The sequence below is a fragment of the Vicugna pacos genome, chromosome 1 (genome assembly GCF_048564905.1).
Source record: "Vicugna pacos chromosome 1, VicPac4, whole genome shotgun sequence".
Classification (NCBI taxonomy): Eukaryota; Metazoa; Chordata; class Mammalia; order Artiodactyla; family Camelidae; genus Vicugna; species Vicugna pacos.
The window spans coordinates 94,832,077-94,859,121 of NC_132987.1; the positions used below are offsets into that span (position 1 = coordinate 94,832,077).

General features: G+C 36.0%; 1 protein-coding gene across 2 annotated transcripts in view; it reads left to right on the forward strand.

Moving 5' to 3' along the window:
- GBE1 (1,4-alpha-glucan branching enzyme 1) overlaps positions 1-22,805 on the forward strand; it is a 234,317-nt gene extending 211,512 nt beyond the window's left edge. For both annotated transcript variants that reach the window (XM_072967491.1, XM_072967496.1), the window contains 2 exons: positions 15,072-15,189; positions 22,005-22,805. In XM_072967491.1, the coding sequence (XP_072823592.1) occupies positions 15,072-15,189; positions 22,005-22,061 (175 nt within the window). In that variant the 3' untranslated portion in view covers positions 22,062-22,805. The remainder of the gene's footprint in view (positions 1-15,071; positions 15,190-22,004) is intronic.
- The last annotated feature ends 4,240 nt before the right edge of the window (positions 22,806-27,045 follow it).

A 27,045-nucleotide genomic window follows, 5' to 3' on the forward strand; every position in this document is an offset into this window, starting at 1 on the left:
AGCTGTCACTTCAAAAATAGGATGATTTATTTGGGAAGCTGAGAGGGGAGTCTGCTTTGTATCACTGAGGTTTTGAACTCGGTCTTCCTGGTGACTGCTAAAGGACACAGTATCGTTTCTGCAAAAGGAAACTGCAGCCATATTCTAAGGGGAAAAAAAAACAGTAACAACAAAACCCTTTGCCTGTGCACCGTCTCCCATTTGTCTTTTCCACTGCTCGTCTTCGGCGTAATAATCACCAGCATTCTTTCATACAAGAGATAGCAATGCGGGTGATGCAGAGCTGAGACCCAAGTGTACTGGCTAAGTAGGCAGGTTACATGCTCAGGAGGATAAGATGCGTTTTCCTGATGTGGTATATTTGCTTATGATTTCACATTGTTTAGCTGTAGCGAAAGAAAGAAACATAATGCCCTCTATAGTATCAGAATAATTATTGTATTTCTGTAGTCACGTTCCTCACTTAGACCCATTATCAAATCAGCCTTGAATCACAAGGAAAACGTCTAATGAACCCCTAAGACAAACTGCTCACTCTCATCCCTTCTCAATAACGCAAATAATGATGCCTCATTTTGAGTGATGTAGGGGAGAGCATGGGGGTTAGGGGACCTCTTTCAAGGGCCTTCTGTTTGCTAGCCATTTTTATCAAGTATCTAGTTAATATTTTTGGGTGCCCTGTAAGGTAGGATGTGTTAGCTTTGTGTGACAGACCAGGAAACTTTAAGTAACTATCCAACCTCCCTCCAGCACAGGGTTGTAAAGGTTGAGCAGTGGGTTACAAAGCCATGTTCTTTCTCTCAGGCCATGGTGCCTCTTCCTGTCTGTTCATGACTGTGTGAGTGTCATCGGTGGTGGAAGCAGTAGTGACATGAGCAATGATGAACATTTCTGTGATGTTCAAGATGATTTTGATATCATTCTGGGAAAATGGGTGGCATGAGAAAATTATACAACCATTCATGGCACAGGCAAACTTCTCCCTCATCAGTTTCCCTCAGTACCTCACCGTCACCCTCTACCACAAATTCTTCCCCATGCTCCATCCCTGTCACCATCCTCCACAATAAAAAAAAAAAAAAAAAAAATTTTTTTAAAGCACAACATGAAATAATTGACTCAGGTCAATTATTGGGATTTCTTTATTTTGAAGTAGAATATAAATGTGCCACAATTCTGTGTTGAGAATGAAACTCTTGTAATGCAGCGCATCCATTAGGTGTAAAATAATCACATTTAGTGGTAAGCCTTCACAGCTCATTTGTAAGGTGTGTGTCTTCGTCTATACAGATTCAAATCATTCCGAGAGCATAAACAACACTAGTATCAAGTGTTTTCAAATTACTTGGCAGCATGCTATTGAGATGGGGGTGGGAGTAATAGTGTAATAGCAGCCCCCTTTCCAAATGGCGTTTCAAACTGTTACAATATTGAAGTGTTAAGAGGAGTAATCATAAAGTATGGCTTGTGAAGAATATGTGAAGCCAGGCCAAAAATATTTAAAGCTAAGGGAACAGATGAGTAAATAGTTGGATCGGACCCGAGATCTTTGCAATATTTTCATTAAACTGCTGCAAGATGTACTTTTTAAAATGTAAATTCAGACTCTGACATTTGCAACCTGTACACAGTTTCTTATGAGCAAATAAGGTCACTTGGATGATTCACTGAAGTGTGATCGCTGAAGGCAGAGATGTTGCTGCGAGTTGTTTAGTTTACAGAAGCCTTTGAAGCGTGGTTATGTAACATTCTGTGCTTATTAGAATCTATGCTTTCTGCAGCAAATAAAAACAAGGGGCTTAATTTAGGATTAGCTAAATACCACATTCTATCAAGATTTTTATTGTAAAGGTTAATTTCTGGACTAAAATAAGTAGAGCTTAACTATCTAGTTTTCCAGGCTTAGATGTTTTGGTACAGAATTTAAGAAAACAAAAACAAATACAAGGGATTCTTATAAAAGATCTACACAGTGACTTTGAACTGATGCAAGCACGTTTCTTTTCCTTGTGTGCACACACGTGAGTGTGTGTGTGTTTGCGTGCAGGTGCTTTTACTCTGTGCAGTCATTTAATATGAAGCTCTTTATATGAACAGAGGCAGATAATCCTGCTCATTTTATATTTAATATAAATCCTCCTTTTGTTTGTAGAGCTTGAAAATGGATGTATATTCATGGCTTTGGTTAGTCTTCTTTAGTTTCAAGATGAAAATCATGCTTTTAAATGTTACTTCATGGTACTTTTGGTAATTTTTCATTGTTAAACACTGTCCCAAAAGCTTTGTGATTTAATGATAATGACAAACATGTACCCCCACCTCCACTAGCAAAAAAGAGCCTATGATTTAGCATCATTTTTCTACTCAGGAATTTGAGATGAATATCAAAGTAAGAAAAATATCTTGCATGATTAAAATATTGCAATTGCTGTAACACTTTTAGATTGGCTTAGTATATATTCATAAGACTATAGGCAATAATGAATAATGAGTGAGTCCTTACTACACACATATGTTTTTAGATTTCTTTTTTTTAATAGCTTGAGTGCTATTCAGTGTCACAGTGCCCTGAGACATTCACCAGCACTCCTGTTTTTGGTTCATAATTCAGTTGCTCAGTGATGGTCTCTTCTGGTTCCAGAAAATCACCTAACAGTAGCTCAGTCAAGATTTCTATCCTCTATTTCTTATATTTTTGGTGGAGAAAGAAATCAGAAGTACTGTTGTATCCTATAAAAACAGTACATTCTCACCTACTAGTTGTATCACTAGTCAGGGGGCGGGGGACATCCATGCCTAATATAATTATTTTTACCAGTTTATGAAAAGAAGTACTATTATGTGGAAATTGATTCCAAGTTACATTGTAAGACTGAGAATCTTTCTTACCTGTATATTAACAATTATATCTTTACTTAGAATATATTAGTTACTTTTAACATAAAGCTAAATTATTGATTGATGGATGGATGATGATGGATATTTGGATGGACCGACAGATGGATGGATAGACGGAGGATACAGCTACTTAATGGTAAAAGAGCCCTTGAAGGTGTTTGAAATTGAGTAATTAAAACACAAAGATTTCTATAATCTGTTGCTTTTCCCTTACAGCAGATATTTAATTAAATGGTAGAAAGGAAACACTGATAAAATGTTATCAGTAACACATATCATTATTTTGTAGAATTTAAAATTGTAGAATATGCTGTCAGAATGCTTGCTGAACAGATTTTGATAAGATCTCCTACCATTGCAGACTTATTGTATGCTTTGCATGCTGCAAGCACTTTATACTCACCATCCCATTTGGTAAACTTTTTCCTTTCCTAGGAAATAGCATTGCAAACTATAGAAGAAGGAAATCCTTGGCCTGAAAGATTTCATATCTAACCTTTCTTTTTAAAGAGACTTTTATTTAATCAGCGCAGAACAGGTAGTTCTCTTCTGTTTTAAGATAAATTATATTTGTCACCTTTATATCTGGTGCCAGTGTTTGGTTTTTTTTTTTAAATCGAGCCTCCAGTATCTAAAACAAATTTCTGATATTGAATGTTAAATTACTTTTTTCCTTCTGGATCTCCATAGAAATTAGCCTTTTTTTTTTTTTCAGTGAATATCTCCTGCCTACGAGAAAGCTATTTGGATCTTTTATGAAGTGAGATATTTTTATTTTCTGTAAGCTGTTCTAACTCAGAACCTCACAGGGTCAAACTAACAAGTCAGAGTTTCATTTTTATGTGAAAATGGTACCTGAGTACTTCAGAAGATTTCTTAAAATTAAGCCATAATGTAGTTACGGGTTCACTATAACTATTTAAGGGCTCTTAAGGATGTTAGGATGCTACAACCAAAAGAAGGTTGTGTTTCTCCAGAGAAAAGTGGAAAAAGTAGAAGCATGAACAATGTGTTTTTGGAAATAATGGCTGCAGTTATAACCATGTGTAAGAACCATCTCTAGTTCTATTAATGTGGTATCTCTTACCCTAATGGTGAAAAAAAAAATGCCTAGTTAATTCCTATTTTGTTTGTGAAATTTATCCGTGAAACAAATTAATCTTCTCTGGTAATTATGTGATGATCAACTATTAAATAAGGGAAGTACTCTTCAGATGTTATCAAGTAAAATTAGTTAATGTATAACTTAAGTGCAGTCATACTGCCTTTTATTGGCAGACAATAAATGTTTATTAGAGGAACATTAATTAAAACAGGAAATTATCTTCTTTGTAAAATTACAAGCAGTATGGTAATTTCACCCTAAGCTCTTAACTATTTAGGGAGATAGTCAGTTTTCACTCTTCTACCTTCCCTTCTAACACTCTTCCTTTTTTGTCCAGCTAAGGAAAACAAGTTTCTCTGGTGGTAGCTTCCTTTTCTGATTCCGAAGCATTATTTTCTTCAGTTTGTTCTCTTACCCTCACATTTTTATTTCACAAAGGCTCGTGTAACTAGTATGACCACCAGTAGTAGTCAGTATTTCTGGTCTCCTGTTTGTAAACATGGAGTCATTTACTCTTTTCACTGGGATAATAGTTAAGAGAATGGGCTTTGTAATAAGACCATCTGAGGGTTCAAGTTCCATCTCTCCTTGAAAGTAATCTCTTCGTTTCTTAATTTTCTCATCTTTAAAACACCTCCTTGTAGAATTATTGTCAGAATTAAATGAGTTAATGCATGTGAAAGGCTTAGCACCAGTGTCCTGCACAAACGATAAGCTCAGGTAGTGTTAGCAGCTGTGGTATAATTACTGTCATCATCCTCATTCTAAAAATGCACTAGAAATTGGATAATAAAAGGAAGGAAAAGAAAGGACGAGAGGAGTAGATACTAACCCTCTCTGTTGCCTCCATTCTCTTGTCCTACTTCTCTTTTCATTTCCTGTTTCCCGGTTCACCGTGGCAGAATGACTTCTGTCCTTCCAAAGTACTGGAATCAAAAGTCTTCTGCTGCTAAATCCTTCCCTCCTTCTGGTACCACTGGCCTGCCTTTCTTCCTTACATCCACTCTCTCCATATGCTGCACCACCATCTTGATTTCCCTTTCCTCTCTACCCACTCTGTGTGTTATCTGTTTCTGTCACATCTAAACCCAATCATCTGTCCTTTTTACTTGCTCTCTTCCCTTGAAGAACTCACACCAGCTCATAGCTTCAACTGTCAGCTCTGTGAAGATGACCCCTAATCACCCTCCCATCTTGCCTGTTTACCGAGTGCAATGTTGTGATGTGATGTTCAGTGACTGTTAGGAAGTACAGGGCAGCGTGGAATCATAGAGTTTTGAGAGGTAGAAGAACTCTAGCATGACCTGGTTCACCCCACTCAAATTAAATAGAATTGGTTGGATGAGGAGATAATATTTTGAGATGGTTTCCAAATGTGTGCCCAAAGTAAAATTGCATAATAATGGATGGTGTATGAATACTTTTATTTATATTGACTCCTCTTATCCTCACGTAATCTTAGTGATGGGGTCAGACAAGTATTCTTATCCTCAGACTAAATTAAGCATCAGAAAGATTTTGAACTTTCACAAGATTGTATTCTTAGTAAGTAAATAGATGTGATTTAAATTCCTGTAAGTTTAGCACCATTTTTTATTTGGCACCAGATAATTCATCTTTCTGTTCCCCTGTAGAAATGCCATTAAAATAGATAAAGCGTGTCTCACTAATTACTTATAATTTTATTTGTTTTCTCTGCTTCTCTTTGTAAAAGTTAATGGTGCCTCTGACTAAATGTCATTTTATGAACTGTTATAGTAGTCTAGTTTCTGACACTCACAAGCACAGATCAGGTTAACTGGAATATTTTAAAAATAAGCATACTCACTTTAAAAGAGTAAAATATTTTTTAAGGAAAAAGATGACTACTCAAATTTTTTATTAAACCCAGATATAAATCTCAGTATATTTCAGCTTCAAGTCAGATTCAGGAAAGTGTCATGCTAGGTGCTGAATGATATTAGAAGATCGAAGAATTTGGAGACTAAAAATCCCATAGAATAGAGGAAAGGACACTTCACAAAGAGGTGGAAAAGAAGAGATCTGCTGTCATGAGCTTTCTTGATAAGTTTGTGTTCTTCCTTGAGCAGCAGAAGATACGATATGCACATTAGTCCCACGTTACCAGCACTGGTCTACAGCATGGGAGTTTCAGTTTGTTTTAGCCATATACAATGGGCACAGGCTTGGAAAAGTTTTAGGGAATTGAGCTTCCCAGTAGTTTATATTAGAAGCATTTAATTGTATATATTTCCTGTTCTTGCCTTAATTTTGGAGGTAGGAAATTTATTCCTGGTGAAATTTTGTTTGTTGACTGCTTCAGATGACTTAACCTCAGGGATATATAGAATCATCCTACTGTGTTAAATTAACTCTCTTATGTTCATCATGGTCACTTCACTTTGGAATTTTAATAATTTTTGGATAGTATATAAATAAAACTTAGTGTTTGTGAAATGACTATGAAAACAAATTTGTCTACACAGAATTTGATTCAAAACTTACCAGGATTTTTGCTTATTTCAGTTATATAAATCATCTTTACGTTTGACTATCATAGCCAAAACATTTGTTGTTTTGCTTTGAATTGTACAAAAATGCGTTTTGTAGAAATAACTTAGCAGCTTTACTCTTTCCTTGTGTAATTCTTCTCCACATCTACCTAGTAAGACTAAACCAATATGATTGTTCTGAAGATGATTATGAACTACTATGTTAGAGTTATTGTACCCCTGGGTAATATATATATATTAATATTAATATTAATATTATATATATATATTAATATTAATATTATATATATTAATATTAATATTATATATATATTACCCAGGGGTACATATATATTATATATATATAATAATATATATATTATATTATATATATATATAATAATATATATATATGCAATCATATGTATATGTGTGTTTAAAGCAGTCGTTCATCTTTTGTTTGATTTTGATGCCTGTAGAGAAATGTTTTCAATGAATCCTTTCCCTCACAATCATCAACCAAGGTAAAGTTTTCATGGTTATGGGCTCTTTGTCTACAAGTCCTCAGGAATGACTGGGGGTAATGATACATATGTGAGTGCGTGCACACGCACACACACACACACGCACATGCACACACACACACACACACCTGTGAGTTTTGTGTGACAGTTTCTCATGGGCAGCTAGCTCAGCCCCTTCTCATTTACATTTCTGAAGCACTGAGTAAGCCCAAACTTATGATTTTCAATTTGGTCTTAAAAGTTAAAAGAGAAAGAGGAATATGTATTAACTATATGTTACTCCTAATAAGTTTTGACTTCAGATAAAGAAAAAGGTGGTTTCTACTATCAGCACTAAAAGAATCTACTTTCAAATGTTTAAGTATTTTCACGTTCATTTGCTTTGCAAACTTTAACTGACCGATGGTGGTAGAGTGGTAGAAAATATTTTCCCTAGGTACATATCCAGGCCCCGCCAAATTATGTAGATATATGATTTTTGACAAGTCACTTTGATGTTCTATGCTTAAGTTCAGTCATCCGTATGAAGAAAGTTAAGCAGTCAAGTTAATAATGCAAGTCTTTGAGTATATGTCGGCTTTAGTAAACATGTAATCACTTATCCACTTCAACTGAGAATTATATAAAATGTCTATCTCCAGGACTTACACCAATCAGAGTTATTCACTTGAGAATTAATTGCTTCAAGCTGACATGCATTTGTTTAACTGTTTTGACTTCTCCAAAAAGAAGGGGAAAAAAACCTTTTAAAATGTCCAAGTAAAACTTTATAGGTAATGAAATGGGATTGTGTTAGAAGTTACACTGTACAGATCTGAAATGTTAACTCTATAAAACAAGGGAAGAACATATAGTTTTTTTATGACTAAAGTAGTATTAAATTATTTCTTAAAGTTTAGCAGAAGCATGCATAGATCAGAACCCAAGGAGGAAACTGCAGGAGGAAAATGATGTAAAGAAGACCCACTCAATAAATATGCCTGGTACTAATCTAGGTCCCAGGCAGAGGGGAGGACGGGGCATGGGGAAAGACAGAAGTCCCCTATAGAGACTGTATTTTAATAAAGAAAGAAAGAAAGAAAATAAGGTACTTAAGTTTGTGGTATGATAAAAGTTGATAATGCTATGGCAAAAAATCTGGACAAGTGCAGGAGGGTGTGGAGAAGTTTTAATTGTCAGTTTCAGTGTTCAGAGTTGGTTTCTCAATCTTTCTCAGAAGCCTGAGGAGCATTTTTCTTAAAAAAAAATTTTAAATTTTAGAAGCATTTAGTCCTCAAAGAGTTCAATGTACTGTTCAATTAAATTCCAATGTTCAGATTTTTAAATAATATGAAAAATGTTCAGATTCTAGTGAGAACAAAGACATGGGAAAAGGGGATGGATATAAAGAGCAGAAAAGACAAAAAGGCCAATTTGGGTATTAAAAAGTAAGAGAATAAATTGATCTACTTTTGTATTTTTTATCACTTGAGACAGCAGTTTAAATGGTTAGCGTCTATAATAATAATATAAACAGCAGCTAATAACTTGAGCACTTTCCCCGGTGCTGGGCACTGGGTTAAGCACTTGTTGTACATTGCTCTGGTGAATCCTCACAGCAACCTCTGATGTCTTACCTGCATTTTACCAGTGAGAAACTGAGCCTCAAGGAAACTCAGTAACTTGCTGGAAGACACACAGTTGGTAATTGGCAGAACTGGGTTAGGATGTAGTTGTTGGACCCCAAAGCCCGTGGACGCACCCACTGCCTTTTATTTACTCCTTTAGGATGCTTCCTCCTGTTCTTTTCTGTCTGCATAAAAATGGCTTAGAGGATGCTTACCGCTTGCAATTGTCATTATTTTTCAGGAACTTTGAAGTTTCCAATTATCTTTTCCATTTATATAGATTGTGTTGGACTCCAGTGAAGGATGTATTAGAGTAAGTTTGGGTGAAGGTGTTTCTTTATAGCCTATGTCAAAATTATTTTGAGTTCAAAAGCACAATATGTTTGTAAGAAATGTTGCATCTGCACAGATGAAACTCATTTTAATGACGAAGTATATAGTTAAAAGATAAATAAAACGCTTGTTTTTTTTTTCTTTTGCAGTTCTAAATAATTGCTATTGCTTCATCAAATTATTGAATTTATAATTTCTTTGGGTAATCCTTAATGGCACAGACAAAAAGCAACAATTTTAGAGGGAGATTAGGCTAGAAGTGTAGGCATATTTTTTCATTGTTTTTCTTTGTTGAGTTACTAAGAAACAGTGACTTTTTTAGTTCAAGTTATATAATCTTCTAGGACAAAGAAAAGTTCCTAATTAGGTTAGTCAAAGTGTTCTGTAAAATGTTTATGCAAATAGGAAAATTATTCTAGAGAAATATGCAGTACTCGATATTTTATATTATCATTCGATTTGTTATTTACTGGTGTGTCTCATTAACTATGCCTAAAAATAAACTAATAATTTGCATGAAAATGCATTTCAAAAAGCATAGCAATCCATTCATTAATGTGGTAGATTGTATTTGAGCCCCTCATCCTTTGAGTTTGCTTTATTGCTTTTCTGCATTGTTCAGTTCCTAAGAATGTACAGTTAAGGAAGTAAACTTGCAGGAACTGGAGTTTAATTTTTAGTCTAAAATCAGAAACCTACTGATGGAACAAGCACATCCTAGGCTGTACTGGAAATACACTTCTGTTTTGCATTTAATTAAAGCATGTGGTTGTCATTTAAACTTTTAATGAAGACAGTGTTCACAAACTTGAATGCATATGTAGCTCATGTATTGAAGTTGTTGCCTTTTTTCAAGGGCAAAAAAATTTTAATGTGAACTAATAAAAGTTAAATATATATATACATACATATATATATATATATTAGTCCCCTTAGAGAGAAGTTCCACTTGCCATTTATACTTTTACTACATTCAATAGTAAATTTCCTATTTATTTTTGCATTACTCTCGGTTTTAATTTTATTTTAGAAATATAATATTGGGGGATTTTTAAAAAATTAAAGTCAGGGAGGAGAAAAAGCTAAATAGATACTGTGTATTGAAAACAATATTCTCATAAATGTCACATTGCCATGAAATAGTTTTGAACAAATAATGAAAATATCAGAACTCATTTCCAGTGATGAATCTTTAAGTTATTGTATATTCTAGACGACAGAGCTAAAGATAGAAATGCCTAAATCAGATACACACACCCACACACACACGTATTTGCCTCACTCTAACACACATACACGTTCATAAAATATACAGCAGCACATCACAAGTCTTCGCTACTTCTGCACTTGGAAAGAGACCAGAGAGAGCAACTAAAAGTTATCATTTATGGCCATTTCTTTGGCTCTCAGGACAATACATGAAGTATAATTTAATTATATTTATAAAATAAAGGGACAGATCTATTTGATTTGCTGTACAGCCATAACGTAAGATTTTGTGAACTGTGGCTGACAATAAAGTTCAATTCATGAAACATAAAGAGGAAAGATTATGTTGGAACATTGTCGCAAGTCCTGTGTTGAGTAGTTATCTTCAGACTGTTAAAAACATAAAATTCTTCCTGCTTTCCAGCACCTGTTCTTACTCTACCAGGTGTTTGTTCACAGTTCTTTAGAATTTCCTACCTAATGTTTTCTGCCTTCGATATAGATTCTCTCCTGGGGTCACTTAGCTCTCAAACGTTGTTACAAGCATAATACTATGGGTGGGTCGATTGAAGAATCGTATATGAAAATAACATACCAAATTCATATATTCTAAGGGTACTCTTTTTTCACGTTTTAACATGTCTTCAACTGGGATACATCTTACAATGACTGGCATGGTAGTGATATTTTTTTCTCTTTATTAGAGGTGTATAAAATAATTCATCTTAAAATCGGTGGTGTCTTAGATTTAAAGATGTATGGCAACTTACCAGCTTTGCCATCTTTATGGTCTTCTAGTCACTAGAGAACCCCTTTTATTGTCACTCAATCCGAAGCCTCAGGGTTTGTACCTTACAATAAATTTCCTCAGTTTCATCAGCAGGAGTGAAGTGACTTTAGTGCAGAATGATCTAAATGACAGTACTTCTTACATCAAAATCCTTATACTTTGAACAGACACTTTATCAAGTGTCTGAGCAAACACAGCAGCTTTTGAAGTATTTGAAGAGCCATTGAATTTAAGCATCTTCATGCCTTCATTCTTCTTTAATCTTATTAGTACAGGTCTTCAGAACATGGCTCTTCCTTGGTTCAAACTTAAGAACATAGATTATAAAATAATGCTTAAAACTTCTTATCTACTTCAACCTGTTGATAGACGTATCAAATACTTAGGAAGCTCTTGAATTTAGAATAAGAAGAAATCATAATATTTTAATGACATCCAAATGGATAGGGATCGATTTGATCTCCTTTTAAAAAAAAAAACTCAAAAAAAAAACCCCACAAAACTGTCATTCTATCATTCCTTCCCTATTGTATTTTTCCAAATTGAGCAAAGTAAATTTCTTATTTCAATATTTTGTATTCTCCAATCAAATAAGCAAATGAACCAGTTAAACAAGAAAATGATCTAGAACAAATGCAGTAAACCTCAGATATGACTCCATAAGAAATGTGAAGATCACAGTCCTTTAATGCCAATCTTTTAGATGTAATTAGATTAAACGTTTGGATGGATATCCCTTTATCTGCTTTTCTTATTTTTATTCTTCATGTCATATTCATTCTGGCCTCTTTATGCTTATAATCTCAAATTTAGAATTAAGCAAGAAACTGCATATGAAAATACTGTGCATGATTCTTGGCGTGAAACAGGCACCCACCTGTGGAGACTAGGGTAATTAGATCTACATTTGATGCTCATCTCTGCCACTAAACCTACAGCGTGTTTTTGGGCACAACTATTCTCCCTTTCCATCTATTTCCCCAAATTGAGTATCTGTCTCCTTACATTTGAGTACTGTCAGTTGCACATCCAAAATTTCATAGGTTTATGTTTGTATCTCCATTTGCACTATCCTTGGACCATTGGTAGATTCCTGGCTGGTTTCCCTGATCCAGTCTTTCCTTTGTCCATTCTGTTCCGCCCGTGACCTTCAGGTTAATTTTCTTGATTGTCACAACCTTTCTTACAAATCTTCAACTTTCTCATACCTAATTACAAAATAATTCTTAACAGTCTAGCCCAGACTTCAAAACGTTTTCTATACAGGCTGTCAATCCTACCTTCCCGTCTTGGCTCTACATTTCAATACATACTGCTTTCTGCTTTGTTTATAGACATTCATGTGCATTTCTAATCTTCCGTTACAGACTATGAGTTTCACATAAACTAAAATCACACCATAGTCATTTTTTTTTAATCTTGCACAGTGCCTTGTACATTGTGTGAGTTTAATAAGTGAATGGGAAAATAAAGATAATTTTTCTACTTGCCTCTAGTATAAAAAATAAGATATGTAATTTAGCCATTCTTGGTGAATCAGGATTGTCACCCTATATATCATTTTCAAAGATATATTGAGACTCTCTTATGAGAAGGCAGTCTGCTAGGTGTAGGGAGGTAACTGTGAACAAAAGACATGTCGTTTAGATGTTGAGATGTCCTGCCACATTTGTTTTATCTACTGCAGAACTGGAAACCACATGAAGAAGATAGTTCAAGTATATAAAGGCTTTAAGTTATATTTTCAGGGAGATGTTCTTTGGTGGAAGACAGAGCTTTGTAGGGGTGTTGATGCTGTGTGGGACCCAAGTCGTGTGTGTGTGTGTGTGTGTGTGTGTGTGTGTCTCCCCACGTGCATTAGAAATGGGGAGTGAGGGAATGCTGAGAGAACAGAAAAACAAAAATCCAATTGCCCAGATAACCCCTTTAAAAATGTTTGTTCTAAGCAGTGTTCTTAAAAGGTGGGTTTTCCTGATTCTTGAGTAATATGTGGTAGTAATTTACAATGATAAAGCTCTTTCACAATCGTTACTTTTAATCTAGTATTTTAAATTGTTGAAATTTCTGGAGTTTAAGTTTTGCCTTTTCTAAAGGAAGTTGTGTTCCCTGGCAATATAGACACAGGGCTGGGTAATTCCAAAAGTGACCACAGCAGAATTTGTTCGTTAAATTATAGATCAGAGATACAGGTCTAAACTGATGTTTTGAAACTTTATGGCTTTTGTAAGCTTTTTCTTCATAGCTAGAAATTATATACATTGAGTAGATTATAACCATTTCAGTGGGATGATCCCTTTCAATGTCAAAAAGAAATTGGTCCTGATAATAACAATTGTTCTTTCAGTATCCTTGATTGAGAAAATACATAGGTGAAAAACTCAAATTCTGCAGCTTTTTAAATGAACCTATATCTTGTTAATCCAAAAAATGCACTTTCTTTGAAATATAGTACCAAATGGGTATAATAACATAATTTAGTCTTCAAACAATACATATATAGATTCCCAGTCCCTTATAATAACATAATTACTCATTCTGTGAGACCCTCATAATGACACAACCACCAGTGATTGTCAACCCACAGGTTGGGAATCACTGCTTTTCATGATATATTTGCTTTCTTCAGTCACTACTGCCAGTAATCTGTGTTGTTTACCAATAATTTAATAATTGATACTGTATTTCAAATGTTTTAAAAAGGATTCTAGGGCATTATTTTCTAAACTGTACTGTACTCTTGTTTTTGTGTAACGCTTTTTGAAGACTTGTGCAAGTATTTAATGAGCTAGGATGAAGAACAAAAATGTAAACTTATATTTTAGTAGCTCCTTTTATTCCCGCATGCTTCATTTATTTACCATGTCTCTATTTATTTTCACTATTGTATTTCCCCATTAAATAAAATCTGTATGCTCACATCATCTGCAGCTTACTGGCAGTAGTAGAGCAGGCTGACCTGGATTGAGGGAAATGGAGCCACAGTCCCAGCAAGAGTTCCGTGGCGAGTTCATCTGCATCTTTTACCCAAATATAGGTTCCCTAGGCATTAAAATGATGGTCATAGTTTGTTATTTACATGCACTTTTAATGTGATCATTTTTACTGTAATGAAAAATATACAAACATTTCTGAGATTAAATATTTATATTACCAGGAAGAGAAAACACAAAGCACTTAGACGCCTATCTGTCTCCCTCCTTAGGCTGGAAGAAACTTAAATCTCTAAGTATCCATGTATATTTACTTGTGGACTTTTCTATTAAGTACCATTTCTAGGCATTTGAGCATAAATTTGAACATAATAACCATAGCTGTTATTTTGTCATAACTGCAATAATGCTAACGTGTGTAATAGCTCATTGTGAAAACTCTGGTCTTAAATTGCAGCAGATCACATGATTGCAACAGGAATCTACCTGTGTCATGATAGATAATATGTTCATGATCATGTGCATTCATAGCGGCACGCTGCCTGTAACCAAGGGGAAGGATTCGGCCTGCTTGGTTCTGTACTCTTCAGACCACATTCGGACCCTTGGTTCACTTCTGTGTTCCTTTCTTAGTCAACCAAAATCTAGCAAACCAGCATGAATTCAAAGATGGGGAAAGAGTAAAAAGCCATATCCAATGAGGAATCATTAAAGGTTCTGGGAATTTATTTTGTAAGTATTTAGTAAGTTATGCAAAGGACACATGGAGATAGCATAGCTAACATTAAATATTTTAAAGTTACTGTATTTCAAACTTATTCTTTATGGCTTTTCTGAGTAGAAATAGTCCCAAGAAATCAAGATTCTATTCAATATGGAGAAGAATGTCTAACAAATGGAATCAGTTGGCTTAAGAGAAAAGTCGATTCTTCATCAATAGGCGTGGACGATCGTGTGAGGGGCTGTGACAGAGAGCCAGCGAGGTTTCCATGGGTGTGTGCACTAGGAGGCCTCTGAAGCCTCTCTCAAACATGAGAAACTGAAATGTTAGAGAGGGAGGGAGAACATAGCCCAAATCATCACTGAATTGTGTTCAGAATACTCACCTTTCCATCCTGGCTCAGAAATATTTTATCACGGCTCATTCCACTCGTGAACCGTTGTGATTCCTTAAGAGCTGCACGTTCAAAATTGTGCTCGATTCAGATGCAGCGGAGTATGGAGGCCACCAGAGACTGGACCACAATACCGATTTCTTTTCTGAACCTTTTGAACATAATGAGCGTCCCTATTCTCTTTTGGTAAGTAAGATTTTTAAGGTATTTTTCTTTCACTTAAATTTAATTCTCTATTTTTAAAGTGATGTCTCTGTCCAAGGAAACAACTCTTTAACAAATAAACAACATGGAAACAATGCAGGGGGTAGGGAAAGAGGAGTGCACTGAATAAAACCTGATGCACTGTGGGTGCTGGACTGAACTGAGTTTTGGAAAAACTAATAATAAGGGATGTTTGGCTGACAGTTGGGGAAATTTGAACATTAATAGGATTAAAAATTATTTCTGAAAAAATAAGAGGAAGGCAGTTTTAATTTTTCTTTCTACCATAATCGTTTCTATTTTTTATACAATTCCCTTCTGTTCTTGCTTTCTCTGTAATTTATGTTAAGCAGATTTCTACATTATTGGCTAGCTAATGGCATTTAAAATACTTTAAAAGGATCGATAATATTTTTTTTTCTTTCACATAGTCAATTGAAGACTGAATTCATCCTAGTTATAAAATTCTGGTTTTCTCATTTTATTGAGGAGAGTTGTATTTTATTAGTTATGTAACTAATTTTAACTTTGTTGATACAGTGAAAGAACATGGCTTTAAACTACTAAATTTACATTCTTTTAAAAATGTAGAATAAAATTTTACCATTTGATGGAACTGGAGGAAGGTCTTATGTTTAGTGAAATAAGCCAGCACATAAACTGGAGTCATGGAGAAGCAGCAACCAAGTGCAGTAAAGCTGAACTTGAACCAGTTGAACTAGACTGAAAGGAGTTTGAAAGTTTCAGACAGCAAAAACGCTCCACAGCCAACCTTCCTAAAGGTTCGTGTATACATAGAGGCTTCTGTTGGGGAAGGAAGCCTGGTGATATAGTGAAAAGACCACAGAATGTGGTGGCAGAGAATTTGGGATCAAGCCCCCCCGCCTGCCATTTACTAGCCACGAGCACTTGAGAAATTTAACCTTTATGTGCCTCAGTTTCCCTGTCTGTATAGAAGGATTAGTAACAGTCTCCTTCCTACGACACAGGATTCTTAGGAGACATAAATTCATTAACACAGCCAAGCTTTTCAGAACCTGCAAAATGCTACTGCGCATGCATTTTAAAGTTATTGTTGTGGCTATTCAATAATTATTTTGGTGTTTTAACCATGTCAAGCCGCTAGGTGCCCTGAAGACATTCTCCCAGCTTTGGAGAAATTACCATATTAGGCGAGGGCTCACAGTCTTCGGGGGTGGGCAGAAAATAGGCTGACATCCTTTCGATTTTTTTTAAGAGCAAAGATATTCTGTCATAATTAAAACAAACCGACTAACCAGTGGCAGCAACAGTTAGGAGATTACTTTTCAGGCACTAATTGATCTTGCAGACATAGACTGTGCGGTTCTAAATTAGCAGCTGGAATGGAGACTGTCACATAAGTCTCCATAACAGGTAGCAAATACAGTGCCACAAGCACGTGAGAAATAAAACAGCTTAACCACTGCCTGCAATGGAATGCTGATCCAGCGCGGTCAGAAGGAAGGGGTTAGCTCTGTCTTCCCAGCAGAAGCATCTTGCTTCCGATGACTATGGGTGCTTTAGGAATGACTCATTTTAAATAAGTCTTTAGGCTCCAGACTAAGTGATCTCTGGTTTTAATTTAAGAATAAGGGAGCCCAAATAGACCAGAAAATCCAATAAAACAGATTCTTTCTTGCCAGAGTTACCCTTCAAGGAGCCGGTGGGTGGGGAGAAAATACCTTAAAAAATACACCCACTATAAGAATGCCTCATTATAATGGAACTCTTTATTAAACTGATCAGTATGTGCTGGGATCCAATCAGGTTTCTTGAACATGACTCTGAGTGCTCCAGGTCTCTTCTACCACCTTCTGCCTCCACATGCCTCGAATTAAGAGGGAAGGGAGACAAAAATATGACCTTTTCTTTTTTCTGTGAAATTTCCATCCATCATAACTAGTCCAGAGTATTTGCTAAAGCTTAATTTGCAAGCTTAATAATCCAAAGGATCTGCTGAATAAGTGTCAAATCTGTTTTCAAAGATAGCAACAAACAGAGCCCGAAGGAATCTTAAAATAGCCATACATGCTGCAGCATCAGTAGGTACCACCCCAGCGTCATCTGTGCGTGCTCCGACAGGTGAAACTGGGAAGCCAGAGGAAAACCGCACGTGCACTACTGTTGAAACGCGTATGCTGAGTTCAGAGTATCTCACAAATGCCAGGAAACAATAGGGCATGACTTTTCCATTCTGCTTTACTGGCAGTTACTGGAAATGCCTTTATAGCTTAATGATTTCTCAGTGTTTTGGTTCCTGATATAGGAGCCTAAGTGTGACCCTGTCTGTTACCATGCACAAGTCAGGTCGAGGTAGGGGGTGCTTTCTTTCTCTTTTCTGATTCGTAAATTAAAATTCTATGGCACAAATGGAAGAAGATGGTTGAACTCGAAATGAATGAGTTTCCTTTAGGGTAACTTAAGCAGTCTTAATGGTGAAATGTGAATAAAACAATAGTTTTAGCATCTATTACTTTGCCAGTTAGTCTCCTTGTCATTAAGAGGTAGATCTGTTTATTCCATTCTAAATTTGGTGATTCAAAGGTAAACTTTTAGTTGAAATAGGGCATTTGGCATACAGGTATCTTTTTTAGTATCCCTCAGTTGTAAGCATTGAAAGTGCAAATTAAATTGGGCAATGTTTCCTGGTCTATCCAGAATTATGAAAAATGTTTAGGTTTTTTTTTTTTCCAGACAAATCAGTCTTGATTCTTAAAGCTTACTCCTTCTCATATTTCCAAATTAGATGAGATAATATATATTTCTACATAGAAATACTTACTAGCATCACTTTTCTCTTAACTCTAATGCAAAATAATGAGAGTATTTCTTTGTTTCTTAGAAAATATTTTGTGAACTAAAGCATGTAGATGAAAATTAAAATTATTTCATATGTCACCCTTATTTTTTCAAAATAATTTGGGATTTTTTTTTAATGACAAATGTGTATATGCAGACTGTTAAAAGTCTAATGTCCTTCTCAGCAGATAATGTTATCACTCTGACAATGAACTATTGCTAAATCCAACAATTTCTAAGAAAATTTTAAAATTTGTTTTTTAGTATTTTTCATTTAAAATTATTTTTAAATTTCTATTTTCAAATGTTTGACAATGATTATGACCTTAGAAGAACATAGTGCTTTCCCTGGATGACATAGTTGACTGTTGTTTTTAGCCATGCTGATGGTTGGCATAGTGATTAAGCCATTAAGGAAGTAAAAATAACTGGGTTGATTAGCATGCATTTTGACTCCCTTAATACATGAATTGGAGTATACTGTGGCATTCTGATTCCCTGTCAAGAACTGACGATAAAAATAGCTAGAAAAAAATGAAATGTATGGCCCAATATTACACTGTCTCATATGTTCTTAATGTGATCCTGCCTACAAATGTGTAGGGCTTAATGGCTAATAATTGTGCAGAGTAGATATGTTTATCAGCATATATTATTTGTGATATGTGTACTGAGTGGTTTCTATATACATATCTTTAAATATGAGTCGTTTATATTTAAATATGAGGATGTATGTTTAAATCTACTTGAATTATGTTCATATTTCCTTTGCTGTATGAATCAAAGCTGTTTATAAACTTAAATTTATAAATTAAGATTTACAGAGCCAATACTTAGCACTAAATTACAGAGACCCCAAATTGTCCCTGTTTGTAATTGTGTCACCATAAGCATTAGCTCTGATCATCTTAAGTCCTTTAGTATTATTGGTAGTTATTTCCTAATTACTAAGAAAACGATTTATATACTCAGAACCCTAATAAAGAAGAAAACTCCAAATTCCAGAAATAGCCACAGTTAAGAAAAATCCATTGCTTGGGAAATTCTTTCATGCTGCCTGCATTGCAAGGACTCTGGAGCAACATAAGTACATTCTGGTAATTAACATTGCAGTGAAAAAAAAAAATAATTACACAATATTCCTGTTAATGATATTATACAATTATCAACTGATAGGTTTTGAGCAGATAGTATTAAGAGGTCTCTAAGTGTAGCTGGAATTGGCATCATAAAGCTCCCTACATAAAATGGCCAGCATCATTTAGAGAGAGTTCTTGAAGCATTTTTTAACCATTAAATGCCAACCTAGGAAACTCAGTGCATATGTTGCAAACCTTGACGTTCTTATGTCATCCTGTTGGTTTTACTGTTAAGTTTGGGCTAGCTAAAGTACCAAAACATTCTTATGGAGAGTAAGATTTCACTGATGAAATCAGTATGAGGTTATGAATCAAACAGTAGATACCAGAACTGCATGAGATGCAGTAAGAGACTGAAGTGACTTGTCCTGATATATCACTGTGCCACACACTGAGCAGGGACCCAGATCTGACTTACAGGTTTCACTGCATCTTCCTCAGGAGACTTGGGCTTATTTGAGTCCTTTTATCTGTATATGGGACCAAATAATATCAGACAAATGTCTTTAAGGTAAAGGGAACTGAAGTTCTTTTGTCCAGTTTCTACTGAGAAATTTAGATGGGTCTTCAGTTTTAGAATGGTCATCACAGAACAGTTCAGAACCATTCTGATTATAACCTGCTGTCCCACTGATTAGTTACACCTACTTACTATGATTCTCCAAACTTAACACGTAGAACAGAAAAAGGACATAGCAAATTCCTTGGGAAGGGCAGGAAAACTGTCCCTTGATTCATGCCTTTTTTGAGAAGACTTGGAAAGGGAATTGACTGAGTCTGACTGTTGGCTTCTTTTATTTCTCCTCTGTTGTTCTTGGTTTGTGTTGCTTTAGTCTGTAGCTTCACTGTGGAAATATGCCATCCTTTGAACTGGATCTGTCTGTATCATTGGTAACAGTCCTGCTTTGTTCATGGGACCCTCCAGCTTCCTCTTTGATCTAATCTTATAACATCTTACCTATCACAAAGAGAAAATATTGAATGGAAGAGATTACATTAGCCATTAAATCCTGATGTGTTTTCAAAGCTATATGATATTAAAAACAATGTGTGAATTATAGGGAAACTGAATATTGCATTGAAATACATGGTTTCCCCACACTTAATGACTTAGCAGGGAGGTAATATTTAGCCTCTGGAAGTACTGGACTGCAACTCAGACTGAGACATGGAGCTAAGCCACCCAGTGACTATTAGCATTTGTGAAATTTTTCTCAGATGATGATTTTTTTCCTAAATCACTGTTACTTTTAGTTCAAGATTAGAAAAGCTGTTCTCTAGTTATTTCAGTTGTAATACAAATTTCTCAGAATGCCACCATTTAAAACCTGCTTTAATCTTTAATGTCCAAAACTAACCAACTGTGTTGATATGTCTGATTTTTTTAAAAGAGATGTAAGAGTTCTTTATCACAGAAACCTTAAGGGAAAACATTGTGTTCATTTGCAGAATTGAGATACATTGGACATACAGTGGTCTCATTCAATGAAAATCAGCTGTTCTATTCTTTAACTTTTTTTCCCTAAAGCCCTGTTTGCTTTGCATCTTTCATTTCAGTTCTAAACTATAAAAAGCCCTTTTCTTTTTTTTTAACCATCAAGTTTTCAGTTAAAGTGACTGAACGTAGTCAAATATTTTCAGTCAGAAATGAAGAAATACTGTTGCAATGATGGCAGTAATCTGTAGTATTTTTATTATTTACTTGGTTAATAGTCATTAAATATGTGCAAAATAGCATATAGATAAGCATCAAGCAGTTCAAATCACTTCTCAATTTTATAAAAATTATTTTAGATGAAAGCATATTAAAGAATATCTTGTGAAATATACATATATTGACCCCACTATTACTTATTTCTCTATTCATTATTCATTCTTGTATTCAGTCATCATCGGCACGTACTTTGTCCATTGGCACCTACTAAAAATTAGAAATATGAAGATACATGGCCTCCGCCCTGGTGAACCTCATAGTCTAGTGAGAAGGTTGATCATGAACCTGAAAAAAAAATTACAAATTGTGTTAAGTGTTCAGAAAGAAACAAAAATGGTGTTGCGATAGAAAAGGAAATGCAGCACGTCTAGAATTGTCAAGGAACACCTCTCCGTGGAGCTGGGATCTTCTAGGCCTAAGAGACAGAGAACTAGCCAGGTGAAGAGTACTCGGGACAGAGCCGGGAAGGATGCGGCGTGTCCCAGGAAGGGAAGGGCCCTGTGGCGGGAGCCTGGTGAGAGAGGCGGGAAGAGACCAGTGTGAAGAGTGGGTCTGAGATGGGAGATGTACGATTCGAGAAGGAGCGGAGTCAGGACTCTGACCGGTGTGGACAGAATGTGGGTTGTACTTTCAGTGCAGCTGCAGGCTTCTTGATAGGTTTAAGTTGGGCAGGGGCCTAAAATACACTTAGGATACCGTATACTATCACATTTAAGATTTTTTGCTTCTTAACGTGACAAGGGAAAACAGAAACCAGAACGATACTTAAAGTGCCTTGATGTGAGCAGTCTTTTGCATGTGACTTGTATTCGCCAGAGCAGCCTGCCGTCACGCGCTGGTAGTGCCTGAACAGCGGCGAGTGCCATTTATGTCCCTAGTGTCTCAGGAACGTTGGTTTTCGTAAAGCGTATGGCGCCCTCTAGTGGTAGTCGCTTTAAAGGAGTTTGGCATTGATGCCAGAGCTGTCGGAGCTGCGGAGTTGAGCCTCCTCAGAGCCAGTAGGATTGCAAAGGTAAGTGTAATCGAGGCAAATGTGAGACTGCATCATGCCTCGGTCCCTCTGACATGATGACATCGCGCCCAGTGTTTCCTTCGATCGCACTGACACGATTGTGTTGACTTAGGTGTACATTCCAAACCGAGTGGCCCTCATCCTTCAGAATGTGGACCTGCCCAACTGAAGAGATCCGATGGTTTCAGCCCCGCCAGAGGAAGATGTGTGCTTTGTTTTCCCACACTTGCTGTCACAGCGCTTATAATGTGTAATATGCTTTTCAAAATATATTTGTCTAGCTGAAATGTCAGATGTCTGAAATTCAATATTGGTTTATGAAAATGAATGTCAAGCTTTTCTTTAAGGAGTAGAGAGGGGGGAGTGTTTTCTGAAATTTTAGGAATCCTGAACTGTATTTTCCAGCCATCTGAACAGTTAGGATTCCCAGATGAAGTGTTACATATCATATATATCTTGTCTGTAAACAGTTTAGCCTTACTTGCCAATTATTTGATCCTTTTCAGTTCACATTTGAGTCATGTGTCATGTCTGACTGTTTCTGTTGACTGTATACAGTATTTGTGTAAGGCAGAGGTGGATATTTGGTAACTTTATTTGTTCTGATATCTCTTGGTCTAAATTACAAACTACCGAGACTGTTACTCTCCTTTTTTCAAATTGTGTCTAGAAATACTGTAATAAGTATATAGTAGGAATATAAAATTAAGAACTGTATCAAAGAGAACATAAAAGTCATGGCCTCTGAACTCATCCATGCCTTATTTCACAGTAAGTTTTATCCTGTGATGCCTTGGTCACTTAGTATCTTGGTAGATGCTTATATCTCTGTTTCTGAAGGCCTGACTTGGTAATTGCAACGTTTCAGAAAACATCTTTTACTTTCAGTCAATTAAAAAAAATTCAGAATTGCCTTTGCTAATGTTTATTTTGCTGTGATGTTATGGAGATTGATTTTGAGTGACTATTAAAAAGCCTGTCTCAGCCCTGACACCTTCCCCACGTATATGCACCAATACACAATGGACTAGACGTAATACTGTTTTTTTTTCCTTGAGGTACTATCTTGTGACTTGAAATTATACGAACCAACTCAGCTGTCTAAACTGCTCTCCAGCTCTAAACCTGAGCACCTTTAGAAGCTAAATTAACTCTCTCTCCTGAGTAGGATAGTCAATCATGAGACTGCCCCTTGGTTTAGGAAACAGTAGTCCGCTCTGTAACCATTGATATGTAATTTGTTCATACTTGAGAAATTATGGTGCACTTATGAGGCAGAAAGTATCTGGCACTTTTTTTTTTTTTACGATCTCAGATTTTCCTTTACGTTAATACCGACTGCTGCTTTTTTTGTTTGTAGCCTGATTATCATGACTTACAAGGAGTACGTGGAAGTCTTTCTACTAAAAACTGGTTCAGTAATGAAAGAGATTAGCAAAAGAGATTTCCTTTTATAGCTAAACCTATGTATTAGCCATCTTTTTTATAACTTGAGTAAAGCTTTGAATCTAGGTCTGAAATGTGTTATTCGCTTTAACTTCAAAGTAGAGTAAGAGTTTGGTTTTTCTGAAAGTGATGCCAGCTGATGATGGTACACACTGGGAAACACTCCAGAGTGTGATGCCTTCTGTGATGCTCTCCCTGTTACAGGTATGTTATTAGTATCTTAGCCCTGCCAGGTCTGCATCCTGTACCTGTTATTGACAATAGAACGATGCACAACCGTGGTGTGTTGTGTTCTGGTTTATAATTTCGTACCTTCGTATTTCTCATGTATAAAGAGATATGCTAGTTTTCTACTATGGCTCTTTAAAAATGACAAGAAATTACTTCACACCTAGGGACTCTCTTTTTTTTGTTCCCCTTCAACCTCTGTGGAAAGTCAGAAAGAGCAGAGTAGTCATATGCTATATTTTCATTATGCTGATTGACATTACTAACATGTTCTTTAGATTTCACAGTGTAAGATTCAAATTTAACAATGTAATGGAACTTAATTGCCTTTGTCAAGTGTTTCCCTGCCCAAGAACAATAAATGGATGTTCCTAGGTAAGAAATATAAAAATATGTGCAAACAATAAAGTATTGAGTCCAAAATAGAATGTAGTTGTTTTTTTTCCCCTATCATAGCAGACAGCCTTTCTAGAACATTTTAATATTGTAGTATATTTCACTTTACGTCTTTATTTTTGTATCAGTAACATTCTCATCATTATGTAGTTTAGTGAGAAGTTTTGTGTTTTTTTTTTATTGGTTAAACATTTTCAATAATCGCAACAGAGAGATGCAAAATTTTACACTGTGTGCCTTATAATGTTTTTTCTCTGATGTGTTTATTACTAACATCAAAAATGAGAATGATTAATCTTTTTTGGCTTTTTTAGAAGAAGTATTTTTACTGTTTTAATTTATGTCCTAGAAAACATAGATGATTACAGATTTCTTTCCATCATTTTTCAATATTAGCAAGTGAACGTTAGCCATTGCCCTATTATCCAACATAGAATTTACCCCTCACGCTAATGAGGCTTGATGTTTTACTTAACATTAGTTCACTCTGAGAATACCATAGTTTTTAATAGTCAAAACTTGAACTGTAAACATTTTTCCTGGAATGTTTCCCGCTTCATACCACTTGAACTCTAAGGGTCAGTTCATTTCTTATTTTTTTTTTCTGTACCTTTGATGTTTTTCATTTTGCCCTGTCTTTAGCTAATGTATTCATCTCTAACATAAAATGAGGGACTTAGCCACCATGTTCCTCAAGATCAAAAAATAACCAGTGACAATAAATTGACTTCTCTTGTGGCAGCTGTAGAAAAATGCACGCATTTTTTCCTCTGACTCCAGGCTCCCCTTAGCAATATCAATTCAACATTTGTCACCCATCAGGGTTATAGCCATTGCTATGCGGGATCATACAGGAGGTTGTCTGGATAAGGAGCCTATTCTTCAAATAATACAGAACAGAGTGTAGATAGATCTGGGGGAAGCGATGAAGGGTCATGTGTTTTCCTCTAGTGTTCTGCTTGCAGCTTCAGGGCAAATATCTCTTCACTGTCTCTGGTCCTGCATCTGGAATCTGGTGATGAAAGCATCATCAAATAGGTCTCCTATTGCTCTTCCTGCCTCGGATGAACCAGAGCAGACATACCTGATAGAAACCAAAACAGTGAAGCCTCTTTCTGGCTGGTCTTAATCTCTCAGACTATTGCTTTTTGCACGTTTTGAATCATGTCCTGAACCAGTTCTTTAGAATGGTGGGATTTCATTAATCTACACATTCCTTCTAGGGAGACAGGCGCTGAGCTAGATTTCACTAGGTAGAATATTCTGACGAAAGAAAATAGAAATCCAAGGCGCAGCAATGTCATGTCCTTTATGCAGTGGAGTTCATTTATCATTCACGATGCGTGAGAATTGAAATGTAGATAAATTTTCCCGCTAAATCCAGCCTGCAGGGGGGAAGAAAATCAAATGAACTCCCTACTAATTTTTCTGCTCTATTATCTCATTAATGGTGATTTGTAGAGAATTGCAGAGAAACATTCTTACTTTAGGGCAGAATTTCTTAATCGGTAGTGTGAGAAATTAAGATACAGTAGTTATAAGTGTTTTTGTCTCCATGATTTAAAACATTACATCTGGATTTTAACTCTTGGCAAAAACTGTACAGAAAATATGATGTTTATTTACATGAATAAAAGGGACTCAGTGATAGATAGACTAAAGGACATGTCATTCAGAAGTTTGCTTATGACTTACAGTTATTCTTGTCATTTCTGCTGGACCAGAGAGAGGTATTTGGCCCTTATTTTTAAAAAAAAATTCTTTAATCGAAGTGTAGTTGATTTACAATGTTAGTTTCAGGTGTACAGCAAAGTGATTATATTATACATATACATACTCAAATATGTTTTCTGTTCAGATACTTTTCATTATATGTTATTACAAGAAATGGAATATAGTTCCCCGTGCTGTACAGTAGGTCCTTGTTTGGTCCTTGTTTGTTTTACATATAGTAATGGCCCTCATTGATTGCTGTGTAGACTGTTTCACCTAGAAACCTGCACTGTGACTTTAAAAGGGTGGTGTGATGGTATAATGGTTAGAAGACTTGAGTTCAGGATACAGCTCTTTATTCCCAGTGCCTCATTTAAGAAAGCACTTAGCGACTTAATTCTTATCCAGAGTTACAAGACAGTTTTCTTAAAAAAACAAGCATCGTCATTGGTTTCAAAAATGGCTAGTATTTCATCAATAGCTGATGGATGGTGAGTCAGCATTTGGAGACATCTTCCAAGTGTGTTGTCAGGAACACACTGTCACCGTCACCTGCCACTGTCTGTCTATCCTTCAAGGCTTCTGCACTAAGTTCTCCACACTCTCCCAGGCAGGGAGGTGTGTGCTGCTTTGCAGAGAAAGGGATTTTTGCATTTCCTCCACCATTGCAGACGGCCAAAACATCAATCCTCCTCCACCGCTACTTTTATTTGCTAATTCTAGCTTTTTCTCCGAAGGCATTAGGAAGTCCTAGTGAATTCCTTCCAGTGCAGTGAGTGTACCGCCCCCTAGTGTCTCAGCTGCTCTCAGACTCTGCACTTATACAATCCTGAAATTCAGCATCCTCTTGCTGGTAACCAATAGGTCAGGGTAAACTGTATACGCAGTGAAATGGCCACAGGTGCCCTCCAGTGAGACACAGCAACCAGGTGTCAAGGGCCTCCGAATCTTTCCCTCTTCCCCTTGTGCCCACAGCCCAGGATATACCACTGACAGGAAGAATAAATAACAGGAAGCAAGAATTGCAAAAGAGAGCGCATAGGTTAGAAAGAGTTGGGCCCGTCATTTTTTTGTTTGTTTGTTTTTGCTTTTGTTTTGGGATTTTTTTGGATTGAAAGTCTGTGCTGTCATCAGAAACACACATCTTCATTAAATAAATGTTTGCACAATTAATTATTTTCTTGAAGAAGCAGGTAAGTTATCAACCACTGACCTGCCATTTCCACAGTTGTCTGGGACTTACAAGACAGTGCAAAGCAGAAAACTGAGACATAGCTATCACTCCAAATTACTTTGCCACACAAGGATATAAAATTAAATGAGGTAAGTGTTCAAATTGTTTGTGCCTACTTGTCTAAGGTAACACAGGA